Here is a 24,611-nt window from a genome sequence, read left to right as displayed (position 1 = left end):
CAAAATACCCATTTACTTCAATGGGGCCAGAAAGCTGCAGGTGCGATTACCTACACAATGAGCAACTCTGTCCACAGCTATCAGTTCCTCAGTGCTGAAAGGACAAGAACTCAATCCCACACCGTGTTTTTAAATTATAACATGTTGCCTTAATCGGTGAAAGTCATTCTGCTTCCCAAGACACTCAAACACCATTTTAAAAAGTTCCATTGCTATAAATGGACCAAAAGGACCAAGAATGGACAAGAGACCAGGTCAAAACCAACATGCAAATACCAAGGAAGGGTAAAATACATGAAGTACCTAGACTTAACTAGACAGAACTAGTTTTGAAGGTGGGTGTTCTGAAGTGGGTGTTCTGTTGGGGACACCAGGCCACCAGGAAATAGACTGAGACCACCAGTTTGTTTCCCATTGGCTACCAAATAGCCAGCCAAACCTTTTAGTCAAAACCAACTTGAAATTATGTCTCAGGAAGCAAGGGCTATACTATTAGCAAAATTAGGGCTGAAATCTTCTAGTGTAAACAGGTGGCCTGATTTTCAGAGGTGCTGAGAACTCACATTGCCCACTGGAATGGATTGGCCAACAGCAAATTACCGCTGCTCCAAGTAACTAGCCATCAGTTTTCTTTAGTCATTTTATTTCATTTTCCAGGGTAGCACACTGTGATTCTTTTCTGAGCTATTTTGAGGAACTTCTGTGGGGGACTATTTTTGGGGTTCTCAGTTGCAATGGCAGCATCACCAACTAACAGACTTTAGCTTGGGTGTACAGGTTGGAGGCAGCTTTTGTAATAAGTTGCCACACCTTTCAGCACACAAGTCTCAAAAGCAAGTGGTCCTTGATATCTTGGCCCTTTTATTTCAATATCAGCCTACAAAATGATGGATCACCAATTGCTCAGTTCCGCAGCTGTTTTCTTCCTGCTGTTTCATTATCACAGCTGAACATCTCATCTAAATCACTGGACAACTCTTTGGTGGAGATCCCACTGTGATGAGGTCCACTGGACTTGTTTCACTGTTTCAATTAACTGAACTATGACTATCAGAATGCTTCTGAGTGTTGTAGTGCACCGTCCTCCCTCCATGCATTTCTACACTCCCATTCCAGTTACCATTTTCCAAAGTCGCTAGCTCAGAAAGAGAAGCTAGACAATGAACAAGAAGCTGATGAAAATGCTTCTGGCAATTCATTTGATAAAAGCTCTTTACGCACAAACTCCAGGTGCATTATTCATAGTTTATTTTAAAACTACTCAGAGGTGCAAACTAAAGCCAATTCCAAACTAAGCATCTTCTGACTTTGTTCTCATTGGGAGTCACCATGTCCAACCACAAGATGACAGGAGCTCTATTTCTGAGAACCGCTGTTAAATGCTAATTTTGCTCTAAAACTGGAGGAGAGGGGACGACTTATTGAGTCCAAAGACTGTCGTGTATTTTGTTGGGTTTGGATTTGTTGCCGAGCAGAAAGTATGTCTTGAACAGAAACTCATTTATGTTTTTGGTACTCCCAGGCTACTCTGATGCGAAGCTTTTTCATTAAGTACCACATGCATAATGGCATTACACCTCTTGAGCAGCAAAAACAGCACCTAATTTTATCACTTAAAATTCAGTCTTTTAGGCTGTGACTAGATACTGTACATCACTGACAATTCACATTGCAAAACAGATTTATCTAGCACGTATGTCCTGCTGTGCTCTCCTTTTATATTAGCCTCACAAGAACTTTCACTTAAAACTGCTTGCCTACTTTTCTGAAATAACTGATTGTAACATGCCTAATTTTAACATGTTCCATTAAGATTTCCTCAAGGTAATTAAATAATAAAACTGACACCAAAGCTAAAAGTGAGCTTGGACAACCAGCTATTGCATCTTATCTGAATTTAAATGTATAGGTCTGACTTGGGAAAAGGACACATCGTCTGTTTGAAATGGTAGATTTATTCTAAGAGCCATGTGCTCCTCTCCAATGCACATCGTGCAGAGGATCAACCCATGGAAGTTCTACAGAAAATAGCACAAGGAGGGGAAGTGACTACACAATATATACCTCCCCACCAGCATTGCATCCACATCATGTAAATGTAAATGGGGCAGCATTCCCATGTAAATGGGGCAGCATGACCTGGCAGGAGGGAGGAGTTAGGAAACAGCCCTGGCCCCTGGCATGTTGTCATTAGAAAACAGCATAACTGACGGTAAAAACAAAAAACAAAACCCACAGCTCATCTGTGCTGCTGACCTGAGCTGCATTAACCATCATGTTGTTCTCTCCAGCACAGGAGTGCTCCTGGAGGGCAAAGAACTAATGACAGCTTGACAACTCTGCCAGCCATTCTGGGGGGTGACCTGGAGCAGTATAGAACAAAGGGGAGAACTTTGTAGGGTCCAAGATCCTTTTTCATGGATCTCTAGCCTGTGCATGAAATTTGGCCACGCCCCTGGGCTTGCCCAGCAGTTCCAAGGGGTTTCAAGGGATAGCAGAACGGCATCTCCTGAAATGCCACACAGCTTTGCAAGTAAGCGTTCCACTTCCATACGTTTTTACATAGGAAAGCGATCCATCAGGCCCAGTGCAAGAGAGGACTCAGGAGCATTTTGGTTCAAGAGTTGACAAAAATGTTATTGTTAGAGCAAAGACTGCAGCACTAGATGAGTGACTTAAATTACAGGGGTCTGTGTGCAAGCCAAGAGCACCCACTACAGCCCACTGTGTTCGTTAAATGAACTAACAGAAACAGGGCAGTACAAAGAGACTGGCCAAATTCTGCCGTAAGTTGCCCCTATAGAGCTGCATTAGCCAGCATCTGTTTAGACGAGGCAGGGTTCTAAACTTTGACACATAGCCCTGATCTCCACAAGAAGTGACAGAGAACCCCACGGATCTCAGGCCTTGCACAGTTTCCTTTTTTGCCCGCATGTTGCTTCTAGCATTGGAAGCACAGCTGCCATTATTCCACCCACTATCAGCATTGCTCAGGTGTCTGTTCCAATGAGGATCAGAGAGTGCAAAGCTGCTACTGTTCGTTCTCTTCCTGATCACAGCCACACAGCCAGCACTTCCCTTCCCACGGACAGACAGGACAATCCACCTGGTCCATGAGCCCTTGGCTAGTAGAGGATGCTGAAGAGTGATGCTGTTCTCTTCCTTCCTACCCACACAGTAAGCATGTCATGTTCATGATGTGTGTGGTCTCTGCTAGCTCAAAGAGTAGGAGTCCCAAGATAGGTCCCACATTTGGGCTGCCTGTGTAACACCAAAAGACCCCAGTCGTCAGCGGGTAGGATCGAACCTGGGACCTCTTGAGCTTTGTGCATGAGCATTTACCGCATGAGCAAAAAGCCAACGGTCTGTTAGCTAAGGTAGTATAGCAAATTTATTAATCTCTTTCTCTAAGTGGTCTCGGTACCACTAGATGAGACAGAACACCACCCAGGAGGGGTGTGTGTTACACATGCACAGCAATGCATTTGCTGCTGATACAATTGTCAGAGAAAAACAGTTCTCACTCTCAGGTTGGGTGCAGCAAGTCAGATACTTTATTTTCTCTAGCAATTGTGTGGAGGGAGAGAGCAAAACAGGTAAACAAAATGCAGCTGTTGCCCATTATTGTATGTAACAAAGGTATAAAGTATCTGTTGTATAAAACTCTGTTTTTCTCCGACAATTTAAACACTCTTAACAATCCAGTTTTGCACCAAAAACACAGCTAACAGACATTTTTTGTTTTGTCTCAGTGCAAACAGCCTGGGATGTCTCTGTGCTGACACTCCTAGTCCAGCCTCAATCTAGAAAAATAAACATCTTCTTTCAGAATCTGACATTTACAAACCTTAGCCTTCTTCTAAGAAAACAGATATGGTCAGTAGGGGGACAATGTCCATCTTCCCTAGCCACTGGATACTCAGAATGCATCTTATAGAAGCTATTGAAATTCAGGCTTGCCAAGCTTTCATTCATTCCTTTCACTATTTACCCAGTCCCTCTCCTTTCAGAATAGTTTGCCCTGCCATAAACCTTTTGTCCCAGGTAAACCCCATAACAATATAATAACAACAGCACGTAGAGCTTTCCGTCTTCAAACATTAACTAACTAATCTCCACAACCCCAGGGGAGGAAGGTCCAGGCGCAGACATATTACCATCCCCATTTTACAAATAAGGAAACAGAAAAGTTTAAGGAACTGGCTCAAGACTACAGAAGCACATGCTGTCAGACCCAGGATTAGAATTCAGGAGTTTCTGGCCCCCAATCCTGGGCACAGACCTCTGGGCAACACCTCTCTGGAGAAGCATTTTTCAAATACTGGGCCCTACAAGTTATGTAGCTCTGAGACCAGATTGCCAAATACAAACTCCTTGAGAACATGCCAAAAATAACATTCTGATCTTTGTTTCATATTTTTATTTAAAAAGACAATTAAGAGTCTTTTTTTTAAAGAGAGAAGTCTATTTCCATCTCTATTATATGCAAGGTCTCTCCGGAGCTTGAAAATAAGATTTCTTTACCTAAGGCTTTTTCCTGTCCTTTTCTATTTGATCAACAGTGACTCTTTCCCTTGTGTTTCTGAGAAAGAGAAAATTACCACGGCTATTTCCCCTTTTTTCCAGGCATATTTGTACACAACAGCCATCAGCTATGATGTCAGCCCAACTCTGGGTAGTGTGTTTGTTAGCTCAATACTAGCAGCACTGCTGGATGTAGCAGGACTTGAGCATTCAATTGATCGAGCTAGCGTACCATAGACAAAGATGATGATGACTTTCTCATTCCGCTACACACATGTTAAAAATAGAAGGAATTATAAAGCCATCCCGTGGGCTCCTTTAGAGTCACACAATATCGTCTTCTTCTTTACATATCTTCCTGTGCACCAGAGGTCATCATTTAAATAATGGTTATGTTCAATGCCAAGCTCCTTTCTTGATTTTTCTCATCGTGGAAAGAGGAGAAAAAGTGATATGAAACTACTGTTACCATCTTTAATCAATTTTGTAGATTATAAAGCCAGAAGAGAGCATTATGATCATCTAGTCTGTATAACACATGCCATAAAATTTAATCCAGCAATTTCTGCACCTGGGAGATGAACTAGATGAAATGTTACCACCTGACCAGGGATTTGAACCCTATATCCTCTGATTAAAAAGATCCTTTACTAACTGAGCTATCCAGGACTATATATTGCTTTAAAAGACCCGTTGTTATCCCTGTTAAACTGCAGCTGTATCACTTGCAGCTACTGTACGTTTTTGCTCTGAATGGTCCTGATCCTGCAAGATGCTGAATGCCCTCTAACCCCCAGTGGATATCAAGGCCAGCCCCCATGGAGGGGAGGGGAGGGAGCGCCACCCAGCCCCCAGCTCCACTTCTAGCCCCAACTGCGGCCCCACTCCTGGCTATGGCTCCATTCCCAGCTACAACCCCAGGATCCTGGCCCCAACCACGGGCCTGCTCCTGGCCACAGCCCCCACCTCCTGGCTGCCGCCCTAGCTGCAGCACTGACTGCGGCCCCACTCCCGGTTCCTGGCCCACTCCCAGCCCGGGCTCCTGACCGCAGCTCTGGTTCTGCTCCTGACCCCCAACCACGGCTCCTGGGGGAGTGTGGGCCAGGTGGACGATAGAGTTTGGGGACCACTGCTCTAGCCACAGAAGCAAAGGAACTTCTAGGTATACCATGACTGGGTTAGATCCATGTTATGGAACTGTGCTCTAGTCCTAGTAAAAGTCAGGACCAGAACACAATTCTTTAACATGATCTGGCTTTATCCTTATAGGCTGGACCAGTGAAGTCCAATGCCTTGCCAGTAGGCTGGAGCCCATGGGGCTCACCATAACAATAAAGGCATTGGATAAATAAGTGATGGGGATTTAGCTACTACATAGTGGTCCTATTCTACCCTTGCACTCAAATCTGTTGACGTCAGTAGGAGTCCCTCTGTGGAACAAGGAAAGTTTGTGACCCTAAATGTATATCTCGATCCACGTCCATAGTTCAAAGAGGTGTCGACCCTCTCCACTGAATGAGTTTGATGCCCCTGGCTTTGCACAAACTGTGCTATAATAATTGGAACGCTATACAAAAAATGGCCAGTCTAGCTATGGCCTAACTCATGGTTTGAAAAGCAAAGTCCTTTGGGGAAAAAATCCCTATTCACCCTGGACAGGAAGATTGTGCTAGAACTCTCCTACTGACAACTGTATTTAAATGTAGTTATTACTAGCATAATTCCTACGATAATGTAAATGTTCCCTAGAATTTTTTTAACAATCAAGGGAAGAAAAGCAGGAGGTAAGTGTGGTATCAGCAAAACATTTGTAAATAGGAGGCTTTAGATAAGGTCTCAGTTCTTCTATGAAGAGTTTAGTTTATAAGATCTCCTCTAACCTGCCAGAATTGAAATAGCTATTTGATTGCTAATGAAACAGATTTCTTTGTGCCCATCCAACTATTGCTTGGTGTGTGCTTTATGGGGTTTGTGTGCTTTACCTCATGCTCTGCTGTGAGTGGGGGTTAATTCACTTGATCAAGATGAATGACCGAAATGACTAAACCTACATCTGCATCAATTGATCTTGTTCAAAACACCCAGGTGTCTTGTCCAGAAAGAAAGCAGTCTGGAAAAGGAGTCCATGGGGACAGTGCAAGGAAGAGAAGGCGCAATAGGAGACCAAATAAAGTGCACACGAAAGCTTATCTAGACAAACAGCTAGTGTGCAGCAAGCTGGGATGTAAATGTACAGATCATTAACCTGTCGCATACTGACTGTCTGCATAGCCACTGCACCATGCACTAAAATTGCACTATGTGTGACACACTAGTGTGCTGTAGATTTACACCCCAGCTTGCTGGTCTCTAACTGCTCACCTAGACAAGCCTTAACTGTTTGAGTCAATGGCGTTACTCTGGATTTACACCAACATAAGATCAGGATCTGGCCCACAAAGCACAAGTGAAAGTTGAGGGATGGAATGTGATGAAAATTCACCAAGCTATTCCGCTGGTTAGGAAAGATAGAAAATGTGGCAAAAGGCCACCTTGGCTTAACCACGAGATCTTGCACGATCTAAAAAATAAAAAGGAGTCATATAAAAAATGGAAACTAGGACAGATTACAAAGGATGAATATAGGCAAACAACACAGGAATGCAGGGGCAAGATTAGAAAGGCAAAGGCACAAAATGAGCTCAAACTAGCTACGTGAATAAAACGAAACAAGAAGACTTTTTATCAATACATTAGAAGCAAGAGGAAGACCAAAGACAGGGTAGGCCCACTTCTTAGTGAAGAGGGAGAAACAGTAACAGGAAACTTGGAAATGGCAGAGATGCTTAATGACTTCTTTGTTTCGGTCTTCACCGAGAAGTCTGAAGGAATGCCTAACATAGTGAATGCTAATGGGAAGGGGGTAGGTTTAGCGGATAAAATAAAAAAAGAACAAGTTAAAAATCACTTAGAAAAGTTAGATGCCTGCAAGTCACCCGGGCCTGATTAAATGCATCCTAGAATACTCAAGGAGCTAATAGAGGAGGTATCTGAGCCTCTAGCTATTATCTTTGGAAAGTCATGGGAGACGGGAGAGATTCCAGAAGACTGGAAAAGGGCAAATATAGTGCCCATCTATAAAAAGGGAAATAAAAACAACCCAGGAAACTACAGACCAGTTAGTTTAACTTCTGTGCCAGGGAAGATAATGGAGCAAGTAATTAAGGAAATCATCTGCAAACACTTGGAAGGTGGTAAGGTGATAGGGAACAGCCAGCATGGATTTGTGAAGAACAAATCATGTCAAACCAATCTGATAGCTTTCTTTGATAGGATAACGAGCCTTGTGGATAAGGGTGAAGCTGTGGATGTGATATACCTAGACTTTAGTAAGGCATTTGATACGGTCTCGCATGATATTCTTATCGATAAACTAGGCAAATACAATTTAGATGGGGCTACTATAAGGTGGGTGCATAACTGGCTGGATAACCGTACTCAGAGAGTTGTTATTAATGGTTCCCAATCCTGCTGGAAAGGCGTAACGAGTGGGGTACCGCAGGGGTCTATTTTGGGACCGGCTCTGTTCAATATCTTCATCAACGACTTAGATATTGGCATAGAAAGTACGCTTATTAAGTTTGCGGATGATACCAAACTGGGAGGGATTGCAACTGCTTTGGAGGACAGGGTCACAATTCAAAATGATCTGGACAAATTGGAGAAATGGGCTGAGGTAAACAGGATGAAGTTTAACAAAGACAAATGCAAAGTGCTCCACTTAGGAAGGAACAATCAGTTTCACACATACAGAATGGGAAGAGACTGTCTAGGAAGGAGTACGGCAGAAAGGGATCTAGGGGTTATAGTGGACCACAAGCTAAATATGAGTCAACAGTGTGATGCTGTTGCAAAAAAAGCAAACATGATCCTGGGATGTATTAACAGGTGTGTTGTGAGCAAGACATGAGAAGTCATTCTTCCGCTCTACTCTGCTCTGGTTAGGCCTCAGCTGGAGTATTGTGTCCAGTTCTGGGCGCCGCATTTTAAAAAAGATGTGGAGAAATTGCAGCGGGTCCAGAGAAGAGCAACAAGAATGATTAAAGGTCTTGAGAACATGACCTATGAAGGAAGGCTGAAAGAATTGGGTTTGTTTAGTTTGGAAAAGAGAAGACTGAGAGGGGACATGATAGCAGTTTTCAGGTATTTAAAAGGGTTTCATAAGGAGGAGGGAGAAAACTTGTTCACCTTAGCCTCTAAGGATAGAACCAGAAGCAATGGGTTTAAACCGCAGCAAGGGAGGTCTAGGTTGGACATTAGGAAAAAGTTCCTAACTGTCAGGGTGGTTAAACACTGGAATAAATTGCCTAGGGAGGTTGTGGAATCTCCATCTCTGGAGATATTTAAGAGTAGGTTAGATAAATGTCTATCAGGGATGGTCTAGACAGTATTTGGTCCTGCCATGCGGGCAGGGGACTGGACTCGATGACCTCTCGAGGTCCCTTCCAGTCCTAGAATCTATGAATCTATGAAAAATATCAGGGCTGAGCAGTGAAGTTCAGTAGTTGTGTTTAGTTCCACAATTTTTGTTCCGATAACGTGTGTGTGATATTAGCTGTCAATAGTGTGATAAGTGTTTTGTCTCTTCTGAAGAAAGCTAGTTACACTCTCTGCCTTTGCTCTTGGTTTCACTGCCTCCTCCCACCTGTTCAGTTTTTTTCAGCTGGAAACACAGAGGAGGAGCCAACACCATGTGACTCCACATCCTACCAGCAAGTGCAGTTTTGGGAAATCTAATGAGTGTTTTGCCCACTGACTTCAGTGGGTGCAGGATCAAACTCAACAGGAGTTTGTTTGCAAAGAAAATGCAACTACAGCCTTAACTAGTGAGACAGATGTGACATTGCCACAATCAGCTGAATGAGTTCCAAACTATTAGCAGCATTGTCAAGGTTACAGGAGGGAGATGTGTGACATAAAGCCACATTCAGCAAGATATGTGTTCTTCCATTAATTACTAGCTACAACTTGTCATCCCAGCTCTCGTGTGACCACATATTACTTCTCAGCAGCTTTTACACATGCGATCTACCTTAACAGCAGAAGCTGTCCCCTTCCCATAATGCATCTATAAAGGCATCTGAAAAACCTGCTATACTGAAACAAAAAATAGCCACTAAATCAGATGGACTGATGAGATATTTTCAGACTCTGATTTATGCACACATATTCATTTGTTGGGCAAGTTACCAGAGTTTGTCCCAATTCCTCTGTTCATCTGGTTTTCTAATAACTTCATCAATATCTTAGGGTTACCATACGTCCGGATTTTCCTGGACATGTCCGGCTTTTTGGGCCTCAAATCCCCGTCCGGGGGGGGAAATCCCAAAAAAACGGACATGTCCGGGAAAATAGGGAGGGAGGGACCGGCGGTGCTCGGCTGGGGGCTGGAGCCGGCAGTTCTTGGCTGGGGACCGGGGCGGGGCCGGGGCCGGCAGTGCTCGGCCAGGGGCCGGGCCGGGGGTGCTCAGCCGGCGGTGCGGAGCCAGGGGCCGGGCCGGGGGTGCTTGGCCGGGGGTGGCGGTGCTCGGCCCGGGGGCCGGGGCTGGCGGTGCCGGGCTGGGCGGTGCTCGGCCGGGGGCTGGAGCCAGCAGTGCGGGGCCAGGGTCGGGGGCCGGCGGTGCGGAGCCGAGGACGGGCCAGCGGTGCTCGGCTGGGGGCCAGGGCCGGCGGTGCTCAGCCGGGGGTGGCGGTGCTCGGCCCAGGGGCCGGGGCCGGCGGTGCGGGGCCAGGGTTGGGGGCCGGCGGTGCTCGGCCAGGGGCTGGCGCCCCAGGGCCCGAGCCAAGCCAGGCAGGAGACGCCGGGGCCAGAGCCTCTTGGCCTGGGCCGGCCGGCCGCCAGAGGGAGTCGCTCCGGCGCACCACTCCCCCCCCCCGCCCCAGCTTGCCTGCTGCTTCAGGCTTCCTGCGAATCAAATGTTCGTGGGAAGCAGGGGAGGGGGTGGGGGAGGGGCGGGGGGGCGAAGCGTCCAGGGGAGGGGGCGGGGTTGGGGCAGGGCTGGGAAGGGGCGGGGCTGGGGAAGGGGCGGAGTTGGGGTGGGGGCGGGGCCAGTGGCGTGTCCTCTTTTTGGACCCTTAAAATATGGTAACCCTACAATATCTTCTTATGAAAAGTTCTTCTTGGCCAACAGCTCCGACAAGGAGCGTTTGCTGCCTGACACTAATATATTAAATACCACCTCTAATGCTCAATATCTACCTCTGAATTAGATGGGATAATTGTAGACCGAATGTTGAATTATGCAATCGCAGTCAACATAAAAACCATAAATATAACCTATCCGGGAGACCAAATGTCTCAGGGGCTTCCTAATGGCCCTTTCAGCTCCAGGTTCTTGGTTTTAATCCAGCCAAAAGATGGTAGTGATCAGGAACTGGTATTGTTTGGAGATGTGGCAAAAGTGCTATATGATCAATAGCAAGAAGGGGTTTACATTGCTGTTTAAGGACAGTAGGCACAAATAGTCCCTCATTATTGGAATTTGACCTTGACACTAAGGTTGATATCCCGTACATGCATGGAAAGAGGGATCTTTAAACCAAGGCTCTGACTATCTGTGGACATCTCAGCTGAAAGATGGCTCCTCTAGTAACACAGAGCTCCCTAGCACCATGCTGGGACACCAGTTCAGTACTGATGAAGAATTCCACCTATTGACTCAATTTGCGTATCTTAAATCGACTCCCCCCTGTAGTGTAGATGTAGCCTTAAGAATGAAGGTGATGCAACATAGTGTAATAATCTTCTCAACTTAATTTTTCATTAGTAATTTGAGATGGAGTATGGCAGGAACTGGTAGGTAGAAAACAGTGTTTTATTTTGGGGTTTTTTTTGTTTTTTTTTTAAATATGCTATAATTGCACTAAGATACCTAACTGTTGCTGAACTGGCCTATCCTGTAACTCCTGACACTTTGTGGTGAGATAGGACCTCATCCATTACCATGTCACCTTTTTCTATAATTAGATTGTGCCTCATTTCTTCTACTATCAAGCAAAAGCATCAGTACTGTGAAGCTCAAAAAGTCATTTCATGCTTATATTATGTTTTACATGCTGCTTAACTTTGTCCTCCCTGATCTGCTGCTTGATAAAAGCAACAATGAAAATATATTAGAGTGACATTTGAAATCTGTAGCTACATTAGTCATTCTGTCAGGACCATAGAGAATCTCACCAACTCCAGCAGGAAAATAATTTGCTGAAGCAGTGAGTTGCAGCTCATTGAAACCCTTTCTAGTACATGTTTAAGCAACTGCTGAAGCAGTTGAAACCTGGGCTTGATTATGCAAACAGAAGATACATAACACAAACTTTGTACTGACTTCTAGTCACTGGAATGTGATAACCACCCTGAGGGACAGAGATAGGAAGAGGCCAAAGGCATGAGAAAAGATAGCATCAGTGGTCTATCTTTAATTTAGGAACTGCCAGCATGCAGATACTGGACCATATTTTCCTCTCAGTCACACCTGTGTAAACTGGATTTACTCTACTGATGTCAGTGGAGGTATTCTGGATTTGCACCAATCTGACTGAAGGCACAAGTTGGCCCACTCTGTCTTTATTTTTCAATGAACCACAGACAGTGGTGCTCCAGGACCTTGGGCTGACAGCAGAATGGTGTGGTAACCAATGTGCTTACTGTTCTTCTTCTTGTCATAGCTGATATTATTGCAATGTTTGTTACCTAAGATACAGATAATCAATACAAATAAAAAGAAACATGGAAATGCCATTACAGAGCACACTGCTCACTTAGCATTATGGCTAAATTCGGCCTTTTTGAGTTAGAGGGGATATGGAGGAGTTGTGCTGCAGCCGGGGACCTCAGGAGGAATTGAGCCTGACTCAGCCAGAATTCCTCCCAGGATTCCCTGGGAATGGATACTGCAGTGGTGAGCTGGGCTATCCTCTCCCCTTTGTGGACCCACATAGGGTAAGGCCCCAAAGGTACATGGCCCCCTTGCAGCCTAAGGTCACCAAAATTAAAGTGAGCATGAAGAACGACCTGTAGAACTAAGAGTCGGAGCTCAGCTCACCTGAGTTGCCCACTTACTTTATGTGAAGTCGCTGGGTCAGATCCTCAGCCGGAGGTAAATCAGGATAGGTCCTTCAAAAACAATAGAGCTACCTCCATATACCCCAGCCAAAGATCTGGCCCATTTGCTGTAATCATGAATCATTACAAACTGATCAAGAGACCATAACCACATGGTGCAGCAACGCTTTCCCTCTTTCTCTGCTTGAGCAGGCTAAACATCTTCATCACTGAGCAAATGCCTGATAAGTTGGGAGAGGAAGATTTGGAGCCAAGGAAAAAACCAAATCAGAAAAAAACATCAGCCCTCTAATATACATGAAAGCAAATTAACTGGGTAGCATAGAAGGCCTTATCTGAAGTGTGAAAGGTCTGTTATATCAAGATAGAGTCAAGAGCCTCCCTTTGTAATGGGCTAACAATATGTTTTCATGATAGGAGAGATCTATCACCCAGGGGAGGGGACGGTCTCCATTCTCAAAGGAGAAAGTGAACAGGGCCTTTCTAGCAAAGTCTGTCCCTTCTGTATCTGACTGAAAGTTTGCCCCAGCAACTAGACCACGGTGTAAGAAACTCACTCATCTCTTTGTGACAATCCCCAGAGGTGAAACATCCCAGGAAAGCAAACGATGAGAGGGGACAGGCCTCACCTAACGATGCAAAGCTTACTCCTCGGGGAATTCTGCGCCACTGCGCAATGCAGAATTTTGCAGAAATTAACGTTGTGCGTGCAGAAATTCTTTCTCCCCACAGAAATGGGCTGCAGTGCTGCTAGCCACCACCAGGGGCTGCTGGACCCAGCAGAGCCCAGCTCGCACATAGAAGACACTGCTGGGGGGGTGAGGGAGTGAGAGGGTTCCTGGCAGCTGCAATTCCCAGCATGCCCTGGGGAAAGGAGAGGATGGCACACAGGAAACTCCGTGCAAGCCTGGGACTGAGCATCAGGCTGTTTCTCCCTCTGGATCCCTGAGCTCTGCGGGGGGAGGGGGCAGGTGTCTGCACAAGGCTGGGTTGTGGGGACGGGTATCTGGGCCGGGGGGGGGCCTACAACTGGGCTCTGGGGGGAGGAAGAGTTGTGGGTATCTGGACCCCCCAGCTGGGCTTGGGGGGTGGGGTAAGGGAACAGAGAAACAGGAACTGGGTTGTCATAGAGGTTTCTTTAAATCTATACTCCTACGGGAATTGTTGTGTGTGTGTTTGTATTTTTCAGATATACTTGCTGACAAGCATTTTGGAATAAATTACCAAAATAATTGAAACTGGCGTGATTATGTAGTGCTTTTTTGACAAATAAAATTTGCAGAATTTTAAAATATTGTGTGCAGTATTTTAAATTTTTTTGGTGCAGAATTTTTAATTTTTTGGCACAGAATGCTCCCAGGAGTAAAAGCTCTACACCAATCTGAAAATCGTCAAGGCTGGACCTCAACCAAAGTGAAAATCATCAATAGGTGAGGGACCAAGTTCTCTGCAAGAGTGTCCCAAAAGATGTGAAATAATAATGCCTGATATTGACAGCACTTCACATTGACACACTGTGTGTTTCCTTTCATCTAGGAAAATCTCAAAGTGCTTTAAAGGCTACCAGACAGATCCTGGGTTGGTATAAATTAACAGAACTGCATTGAAGTCAACGGAGCGACACTGATTTACACCAACAGAGGATCTGGCCCTTTATATTACAGAAGGACCACATCCCTTAAAACTACAGTGCAGGCCATGAGGTAGGACATAACAGCTGTTTAACACAAGTACACTGCTACCAAATTATATCAGTCATATGCTAAGGATAGAGGGTCAGATTCCCTTTCATTTATACCCAGAGTAAATCCAGACTAACTCCATTCACTTCAGTGAAATTACTGTGGGTTTACACCAGTGAAACTGAGAACAGAGATTGGCCTAACTTGTCTGTTAGTGTTGAAAATTATTGAATATTTCTGGAATTATATCTCAAATTAGATCCTACATGGCAGTAGAGTTGCCATATATTTAATGCTAAAATCACTGATGCATGGTTAGCAGCAACATTTCTGTTCTTATTGTTTTCTTCAGTTACTCATCAAAGCTCATTTACCTTGAAGTCCAATAAAACATTCCTTTGGGGGAAGAAGGGGTACAAATATTAGAAAGAAATTCTAGGTGGCGAGTGATACTGCTTTTGGGAATACACCTCTACCTCGATATAACGCTGTCCTCGGGAGCCAAAAAATCTTATCACATTATAGGCGAAACCGCGTTATATCGAACTTGCTTTGATCCACCGGAGTGCGCAGCCCCGCCCCCCCCCCCCAGAGCACTGCTTTACCGCTTTATATCCAAATTTGTGTTATATCGGGTCACATTATATTGGGGTAGAGGGGTACTATCCTTCTTTGTTTTGCTAAAGCTTCCAATCCCCACTTGCAGGAGGAACGTAGGAGAAAAGAAATGACTGAAAGGCTAAAAACAATTAATCAGACTGCACAGCATCAACTTTTCCATCTTGGTAAGCTGGTATATTAGAAATAAAAATGTAGGGACGCAAATCTTTAGGTGCACCAGAGATCTGCATAATGTAGCTGGGGAGGGAAGGGTAAGGAGACTTTATCCCATCTTTGTACTCCCCTGAGGCTGCTAGGTGCTAGTTTGGGCCACAGCTTAACTCAGAGTAGCATCAAGGCTGCTCTAAATTCTGCCTGCTGGTATCTGGTTATAGGAATACTTTACTAGGCAGTGAATATCTAGCCTGGCTGGAGATGTAATCTGGCTGACAAGCAGCCTGCCTCAATTGAAGCAATGACCTCTGCAGCTCGCTAGAAACCAAATGAAAACTTTTCTGCTGAATTGGGCTGACCTCCTTGATCCCTTGAGATAGGCTCCAATAATCAGGGATGCAGGAGAAGTAGCATGCGTCTTGCAACAAGTTATTTATTCTGTGAAGTGTATCCCAACAAACGAGGCTTCACCTCAAAGCGCACCTCAAGCAGGCAATACAATAAAAAGTTTGCAAAATGCTTCTACAGGCAGTTGGTGGACACCAGCAAAATGGGAGTGACTCAGTGCTGCTCACTGACGCACATTCAATTCAAACCAAGGCCAATTCTGAACACTTAGAAGTGGTTCTGGAAAATCTATTTATAATCCATTTACCAATCTGCTGAGGGTTCTTCTTTCACAGAACAAGAAAGAATAATAAGCATCACTAAAGAAAAGTTCCTCTGTAGGCAAAGTATTTTAATTAATAATGAGGTTTTATCTTCTGTTTAAAGATTGACTTGGGTTTTTTTCCTGTTGCGTCACGTTGTGCTGCAGAAAGCCAGCCGATGAATTATACTACGCAGATCAAATCGCCTCCTAACACAGTACATGGTGCTGATTCAACTAACTGATATGATATTACTCATTAAGCACAGGTTTGATGGTGTTTATTTGTATGGGACTTTAACCTGGACATGGTCTAAAGCTGGTTCTGTCTCCTTTACCTTTCGTTTGCTATTCTGTATTCCTTTCATTAACTAGCTTGTTTTAAAGCAAGGGAGCAATGCTGGGAAATTAAACTAATCGCATAAATACGCTCAAAAAGAAAGATGGAGAAGAGGAATAACAAACAAAATGGAGTGTAAGCATCCTGTACTACATACACCTCTACCCCGATATAACGCGACCCGATATAACACGAATTCGGATATAACGCGGTAAAGCAGCGCTCCGGGGGGGCGGGGCTGCACACTCCGGCAAATCAAAGCAAGTTTGATATAACGCAGCTTCACCTATAACGCAGTAAGATTTTTTGGCTCCCGAGGACAGTGTTATATCGGGGTAGAGGTGTATTACAATTCTTTCACAGTAGTTGCATAGCCATTCCTACCACCACAGGCCCTGACTCCTCTCTCATAAAATATAAGGCCTGGACCAATCTACATTTACTTCACCACCGATCTATAAATTCAGCAGAGAAAAAAATAAAAGACACTACACCACAAGATGGCACACTTTCTCTTCTTATTTTTTCTATTCATTTCCCCACCATTTATCATAACTCCCTCAGGACCAAGTAAGTTCCTTTGTGGCTACAAACTTCAGAGAAAAGAAGAGGTAACTTTTGCTACAAGTGAAATGAGCAATGTTTGGCCACATTTTACGAACAAGGTGTACATCTTCCTTTGCAAATATACAAAGACACTGAGACAATCTGATCCTTTCTATAATCATGTTTACTTGCCCCAGGTGTGGAAAACTACTTCCATGAATCTCATGGTGGCAGTACACTTGCCTACTCCCAGGAACAGTTGTGGTGAGGTTTAGTCTAGCCATATTACCTCATGTTACTATTCCCAAAATAAACATAAGATGGATCTTGTTCTCTTATCTGTCCATTATCAATTAACTGTTGAACAGATGGATTTTTTTCCTTTATAAAGTATCATCATTGTTCTCTGTAGGCACAGGTCCTGCATCTCATTTCTATTACCCTGTGGGGAAGGGGGGGAGCCAAGGCACTGACCTCTGTCACTGATACTATACAATAACCAAGGAGAGACAGATTCTAATATTTATATGTCCAAAAAGCAGGGCGGGGACAGAAAAATGTAAATCCTTTTCTTATCCTTCAGTCCATTCTCTATTTTACATTCTTCTGCATGCTACATGGAGCTGCAGAAAGACCCCTACTTTAATGACCTCATTTTACAAAAAGGCCATTGACTTCCCCCAACCTCTGCCTTCTGGAACAGAGAAACACAATAGCACCTCATCAAGCTAACCTAATGGTGGCATGTTTTGTCTAGTGTGTATGTTTACAGCTGCTCACTAGTGGACACCACGAGAATTACTCAAATGGGGTATAATTTGCCCTATTGTGTTATCAGCAGGATGAGAGTCTCTCTTACCTTAGGCTTGTGCTCTGAGGCCCCCACGTCAGCAAGGCACTTAAGCACATGCTTAACTTTAACCTGAGGCATCTTTGTGTGTGTATGTGATGTGTGTGTGGTGGCTTTATGTGTTAAGGGGGCAGTTCTCATATATATGGGGCAAATAATATATGTGGGTGGTATATAAGTGATGTGGCATTGCATTGTGTTGTGCTGCGTATGCTGTAGTAGGAGTGCTGCGTGACAGACAATGAGTAGGTACACAGGGATTGGTGGTGCCGTGTTTGTGAAAGAAATATAGGGAGCAAGCATATGGGGCGATTGTACTCTGTGTGTGTAAGAGAGAGATGATGAGACGGCAAGTGGGGGTGCGGGGATGAAGGTAGTGCTTTGTGGGATGGATAGCAAGAAGGTATGGATGGATGGTGGCTGGGGCTGTCGGGCTGTGCTGGACCAGGGGATGGATGGATGGGGACAGGGAGAAGGCCGAGCTGGGGGGATGGATGGATGGTGGGCAGGAGGGGCCCTGCTGCTGGGGGGGAAGGGCTGTGCGAGGGGGAAGAATGGGAGGGAAGGGCTGTGCGGGGGTGGGAGGGACGGTCGGTGGACGGGAGGGGCCGTGCTGCTGGGGGGGATGGCTGTGCAGGGGGGAGCAGGCGTTGTGCTGGCATGGGAGGGACGGTCCGTGGGTGGGAGGCAGTAGCGTAGCTGGGGGTGTGCAGGGAAAGCAGCTGCTTCCTCTCAGCACGTTTTCCAAAAGCGGCGCGTCAGTTAGGGGTTACCATGGTGCCAGCGGGCAGGGCCCACACTCCACTCTGAAGCTTGGCCTGCCGGGCCAGCGCTGGGCTCCTGCAGGCAAGGAGGGGCAGCACAGCCGGAGGAGCCATAGGAAGGGGGCGGCATGGCCAGAGGAGCCATGGGGGGGCATGGCCGGAGGAGCAAGGAAGGGCACAGCATGGCAGCCAGCAGCGCGGCCGGAGGAGCCATGGGGCAGAGGGGCGGCGCAGCCAGAGAAGCAAGGGTGGCCTCGGGCGAGGAAGGGGAAGGAGACAGGCAAATGGAGCTAGCAGCTCTCGCTGCTCCAGGCTGTGTGAGGGGAAGCGGGCAGGCCCCAGGGAAGAACAGAGGCATGTGGGGATGTCAGCCTAGGCGGGAGCCTCTGGCTCTTTGCTGCCTGGCCTGAGCTGGGCAAGCGGGGGATGAGTTCAGGGCGGCCGGCGCTCAGCCTGGAGCGCAGAGACTCCCACAAACTGCCCCGCTGCCCAAGGGGCTCGGACCCACCAGGAGCTGCGTTCCCGGCCAGCTGCGAGGGGTCAGAACCCCTGAGCAGAGTTGGGCCCTGTAACCCCGATCCAGGCTGTAACCTCCTCTGTTCCCTGCACACATATGGGGCTGGAACTGGGGGGGCTGCCGCACCCCAGGCTTGAAGAGGGGGCGCAGCATGGCCACAGCGCGGCCGGAGGAGCCATGGGGGGGATGCCACGGGGGCGCCACGGCCGGAGGAGCCATGGGGGGGGCGCCATGGGGGCGGCACGGCCAGAGGAGTCATGGGGGGAGCATGGCACGGCCGGAGGAGCCAGCCAAGGTGGGGGGGAGCGCAGAGCGGCCGGAGGAGGAGCCAAGGGGGCGTGGCCAGAGGAGGAGCCAAGGGGGGTGCGCCTTTTTAATGTTTGCTCCCCCTACTCTTAGAACCTGACTACGCCAATGGCGGGAGGGACTGTGCTGCTGGGGGGGAAGGGACCGTGCTGCTGCGGGGAAGGGCTGTGCGAGGGGGAACGATGGGGGAGGCTGTGTGAGGGAGTGTGCTGGGGTGGGAGGGACGGCCGGTGGGCAGGAGGGACGATGCTGCTGGGGGGGGGGAAGGGCTGTGCGGGGGGGCGGGAGGACTGGGGTGAGAGGGAGGGACCATACTGCTGGGGGGGAAGGGCTGTGCAGGGGGGAACGATGGGGGAGGGGCTGTGCGGGAGGGGGTGCTGCGGTGGGAGGGACGGTTGGTGGGCGGGAGGGACCGTGCTGCTGAGGGGAAGGGGTGTGGGAGGGGAGGGACCGTGCTGCTGGGGGGAAGGGCTGTGCGGGTGTGGGAGGGGAGGGACCGTGCTGCTGGGGGGGAAGGGCAGTGCGGGGGGGGGAAACGATGGGGGGAGGGGCTGTGCGGGTGGAAGGGACCGTGCTGCTGGCGGGAAGGGCAGGGCGGGAGGACTGGGGTGAGAGGGAGGGACCGTGCTGCTGGGTGGGAAGGGCTATGCGGGGAGGAGGAGGGGAGGGACCGTGCTGCTGGGGGGAAGGGCAGTGCGGGGGGGGGGACGATGGGGGGAGGGGCTGTGCGGGGGGGGGAGGGACGGTCGCTGGGCGGGAAGAGAGGGATGTGTGTCCCCGCCCCCTCGCCTAGCCGCTCTGGCTCGAACGTCAGCTCCGGCCTCTCCGCACTAGAAGTCGCCCGTCCCTGCGAACCAGCGAGTGGCCGCGGCTAGAAGGGCTGCGTGCGGCTCGTGCGCCAGGCTGGCCGGAAGAGGAAGTAATAGTTCCGCCTTCGTCTCGGGGTGGGGGTGGAGCTGGAGCTCGTCTTCGGTGGGCCAGTGGTCCCGTCCGCTCGGCGGCACCGGTGAGTGATGGGGGAGGGGGAATCTCCCAGCACGGACACGGGGAGACTCCCGCCAAGGAAGTGTCAATGTTGACAGAGAAAATACCCCCCGTTCCGGCGGGCTCCCGTGGCGCCCACCACCCCCCCCGTTCGGATGGGCTCATCCGGCACACCCCCCCCCCGGGAGAGGGGCATAGCCCCCCCGTTCCGATGGGCTCCTCTGGCGCACACACACACACACACACACACCGTTCCGACGGGCTGCTCCGGTCGTCCTAACCCCCTCGGGGCGAGGGGAGTAACCGCCCCTTCCAGTTGGCTGCTCTGGTGGGCCCCACCCTCCTTTCCCAAAACAAGAATGACTCCCCCTTCCTTTCCCATTGCCCCCTCCTCAGGAGAACAGATTAGGGTAACCAGATGTCCCGATATTCAGGGCTTTGTCTCATATAGACACTTGTTTCCCCTCCCCCCCTCCTTTGTCCTGGTTTTTCTCACTTGATATCTGGTCATCCTATAACAGGTGCTGAGAAGAGTAAACATCCCTCATCTCCTAGGGACCTGCCCCTGCAGCACTTACCTTCTGCTTGAGTCTGTCTTCCTTCCACGTACCATGGTTGTGCAGCAGCAGCAGTCACACCTGTCTCAGCAGTTACTGTCATTAGAAGAAAATGTCATGGTCCAGCTTGGACAGGCCAAGTAAAGCCCAAAGGGCCCTCTTTGTTCCTGTGCCCTTTCCTAGGACAAGATTGTTAATAAATTGAAGACTCAAAATAGGGCACAACACGAAATAAATTGTGACTGTTCCTGCCGCCCACGCCTGGGAAGGGAAATGATCTATGCTTCTATGCTAGGTAGCGCTTTCCTGCCTACCATGGGGAGACCCACACTAGCACTCCTCTGACCTTGGGAATCTCTACTCTGCTGCCCTTACCTAAGAGGAAGGAAACCTTATACAGTATTTACCTTTCTCTAGGTTATATGCTTCCTCCTACTCTTGACACTTGCACCTATAACTCCCAGTTTTAAAGGCCCAAAGGCTGTAACAGATTAACTGAAATGTATCTGTGCACCTACTGCCCTGTTACAAGGACCACTATGCTGGTCTTTAGAATAAAGGCACTAAACTCTCAAATCCTTTCCCACAGATCAGTTAATAAATCTGATTAGGACATAATCCAGGTGATTGTTTCCCAGGACAGACAGTTGAGACCATTCTGCAGTTTAGTTGTTAAGGAGAGAGCCCCCAGAAAGAGCATGCATCTTACTATACATGTGGCAAGACTCAAGTTTAGCCTGATCTCCAATGATAAATTCCCCAGCCAAGGAACCACAGTCAGTGTGTGTGGAATGAGAGAAGCAGGATTGTGAATCATACTTGGTAATGGCAAGGCTTTGTCCTTCAAAATAGCTTTACTTGATTAAAGTTTTGGATTGAATTACAGTGACAACCAACTGAGCTATCCCTCCCCAAGTTCTTTTGACTGATGTTTCAGCTGACAGCTGCCTGTATCAACAACTCTGCTTCTCTGAAGATACCTGGATTTCTATGCTAGGGTTCTCAGCTCACTCGCATGAGACAGGCTGGAGCTTCCTTAGCTCTCCATAATTTTGAGCCCACGGGGCATAGGCAGCTAGTACTCATTCTGATACCAACTGCCACTTTCCACTTCCTTTGTTAGAGTAAAGGTAAGCTGTTCCATCCAGTGCACAGACAAGAGATTGAACACAGATTTCTGAAGATAAAGACCTTGAGGGAATACTTTTACGGAGTTAATTTGGAAACATCTCTATCCTGTAAATTTACCATAATATTTAGGATTGGTAAAAGAGCATTATAATTAATTCTTGCTGCTCCTCTCATGACAATGTACAGTGGCTTAACAATTTAAACTACAGTAGAAAGTTAGAGGAACTATAATTGCAATTTCAAATGTAGGAACTTCTTTTAAAGTATGAACAGAAAAAGTTTATGTTGAGATAAAATTGAATCTTTCCAAATAATTTCCACAACCTCTCAAAAAGTGTCTTTTCTTTCTAGGAAAAAATGATTTCCGAAAGCAGTTCTTTTGTGAAAGGCATGGTGTTAGGAGGACTCTTCTGTGTATTTGTCACACTCATTGGACATAATAAGATGGGCCAGGGGACTAAAGCACATCACCATGAGCATCATCATATTCAAGCACCTAACAAAGAAGATGTCTTAAATCTGTCAGAAGGTGAGCGCCTGGAGCTCAGCCACAGTATCCGTGTTTATTGTATCATCCTTGTAAAACCTAAAGATCTTGGCAATTGGGCTGCTGTGAAAGAAACATGGAGCAAACACTGTGACAAGGCCGAATTCTACAGTTCTGAAAACGTTAAGGTGTTTGATTCTGTTGTTCTCAACACAAATGACATGTGGATGATGGTGAGAAACGCTTATAAATTAGCATATGAACGCTATAAAGATGAGTACAACTGGTTCTTTCTAGCACATCCGACGACATTTGCTGTTATAGAAAATCTCAAATATTTCTTGCTGAAAAAAGACGCATCACAGCCTTTTTATATAGGTCATACTGTAAAATCAGGAGAGCTTGAGTACGTAGATGGTGATGGAGGAATTGTCTTAAGTATAGAGTCCCTAAAAAGACTCTCTAAAATTTTTGAAGACCCTGAGAAGTGTCCAGAACAGGGAGGCTTGATTTGGAAACTCTCTGAGGATAAACAACTAGCAGTCTGCCTGAAATATACTGGAGTATTTGCTGAAAATGCAGAAGATTCTGAAGGAAAAGATGTCTTTAACACCAAATCAGTTGGTTCTCTTATTAAAGAAGCAATGGCTAATCACCCTCAACAAGTAGTAGAGGGATGCTGTTCTGACATGGCCATCACTTTCAATGGATTGGCTCCTAACCACATGCATGTAATGATGTATGGTGTTTATAGGCTCAGAGCATATGGGCACAATTTCAAAGATGCACTGGTTTTCTTACCTCCCACAGATTCAGACAATGACTGATATCTGTTCAAAGAAGGCATATGTATTGTGTAGAACATGCAGTCAGCTGTTAATGCATAATGTGACTTGCATGTATACAAGCTGGTGCAATTTTTGTATTTGATGGTATCTGTGTATTTTTTGCACATCAGGGTTTGGTCATTTTAGTTTTAAAAGTGGGGATCTTTTTTTCTAAAACTTTTATACAAAAATGTTTCTGGCTCTTGACTGTGTTGGAATGAAAAATGTTAATGGTAATGCTACAATCTTTGTGTGATAAAGGAAATGAATTTATAGGGGATGTTTGTATGGCTAAATATTTATAAGTGAAAACAAATGAATCTTAATCTATTGTAATTTAAATATATTTTTGCAAGATTTTTTGATTTTGAACTCTTCCATGCACTTCTTGAAAATCTTTATATCTTTCTAAGATGTACAAATAAAACTGAAAATACAGAATTTAGTATTAAAGTACAACTTTAAGCTGTTTTCTTTACATCAGTGCAATTTTTTTTTCAGTTTGTTGTCGTCTAGAATAGAAATGTCAGTGGCTTGAATTTTTACCCTTCAGAAAAATGGAGCAGTATTAATATGAAGAAACCTAATCAACTTCATAACCAGCTGAAGGCTGCTGTGCCTATTGATAGTGCTGTTTAGTCAAACTTCTATAAGAAGAAAAAACATGCATTTCCTCTGTTTTACTTTGTACACATGCTAGCACTCTGCACAGCTCAGGCAGGAGAGCATATCCACTCTCTTCACTACCTTCTGCAAAAACACCAGTGAAGCTGAAATTAAGAGGCAACATACAGATGGGTGCAGGAGACAGAGGGATCAAGCCAAAGGATGTGACCAAGCATGTTTGGTATTGCTGTTGGGGCCCATCTAAAGGATCCTTCTAACCATCAGTGGGGGAGGGGAATCTTCATGTAAAACAAATTTGTTCTGGTAACTCAGAAAATGCTCTATTAAACAGAATTTTCTAGCAATTTCAAAAAATCAAGATGGCAATATACCTTTAATGTATTCTCACCCAAAACACTGAAGGTGACAATATTGAAATGCTGCATCTGAAACAAAAATATTCTTGTTTGCTATAAATCCAAATTAGGAACTTTTCCTTCTTTCCAGGCCATAGTATACATTACACTACTGTTCACTTCTGTTCTATATTACGTACACTGGTTTTATATATTTAAGTCCCATACTCAAGATGGCTAGTTAAGTGTCTACATATATCACTGCTTCCATGGAAATAACTGGGTTAGCCAAGGGAGGGTGGGTGTGTTTTTAGAGAAAATATCAACCCCAATTGTGGAAAATGTTGTAATAAAATTTCATTTTTATAACAAACTAGTATTAGTTAGCCAATTGCAAGTGTCACAGAAAGGTAGATACTGACTCAGCTTCACTAAATGTGTAGTACTAACAAGTAGGGAGAAGGTTTGTAATTTGGAATGACCAGTTAAAAATTAAGATGAAAGGGATTTTTTCATTCTTTACCATTTCTGAAGTTATAAGAGTATCCCTTTAACTCATTTATTTTTTCAAAAATTGTTACTGTGACATTAAAACCTATTAAGCTGTGTC

General features: G+C 46.1%; 1 protein-coding gene across 1 annotated transcript; it reads left to right on the top strand.

Annotated features, from left to right (window-relative positions):
- The first annotated feature begins 19,824 nt into the window (after nucleotides 1-19,824).
- On the top strand, nucleotides 19,825-23,517 carry C1GALT1C1 (C1GALT1 specific chaperone 1). Its single transcript, XM_054039077.1, has 2 exons — nucleotides 19,825-20,059; nucleotides 22,077-23,517. The coding sequence occupies exon 2, from the start codon at nucleotides 22,083-22,085 to the stop codon at nucleotides 23,037-23,039; it is 957 nt and encodes a 318-aa protein (XP_053895052.1). The 5' UTR covers nucleotides 19,825-20,059; nucleotides 22,077-22,082; the 3' UTR covers nucleotides 23,040-23,517.
- Nucleotides 23,518-24,611: the final 1,094 nt, after the last annotated feature.

The sequence above is a fragment of the Malaclemys terrapin genome, chromosome 9 (assembly GCF_027887155.1).
Source record: "Malaclemys terrapin pileata isolate rMalTer1 chromosome 9, rMalTer1.hap1, whole genome shotgun sequence".
Taxonomy (NCBI): domain Eukaryota; kingdom Metazoa; phylum Chordata; order Testudines; family Emydidae; genus Malaclemys; species Malaclemys terrapin.
The sequence above is the reverse complement of the archived record's forward strand: the minus strand, read 5'-3'. Positions and strand labels throughout refer to the sequence as shown.

Bases quoted from the DNA above. Each gene is read 5' to 3' on its own strand.
- C1GALT1C1 (XM_054039077.1), top strand. From the start codon at position 22,083: ATGATTTCCGAAAGCAGTTCTTTTGTGAAAGGCATGGTGTTAGGAGGA.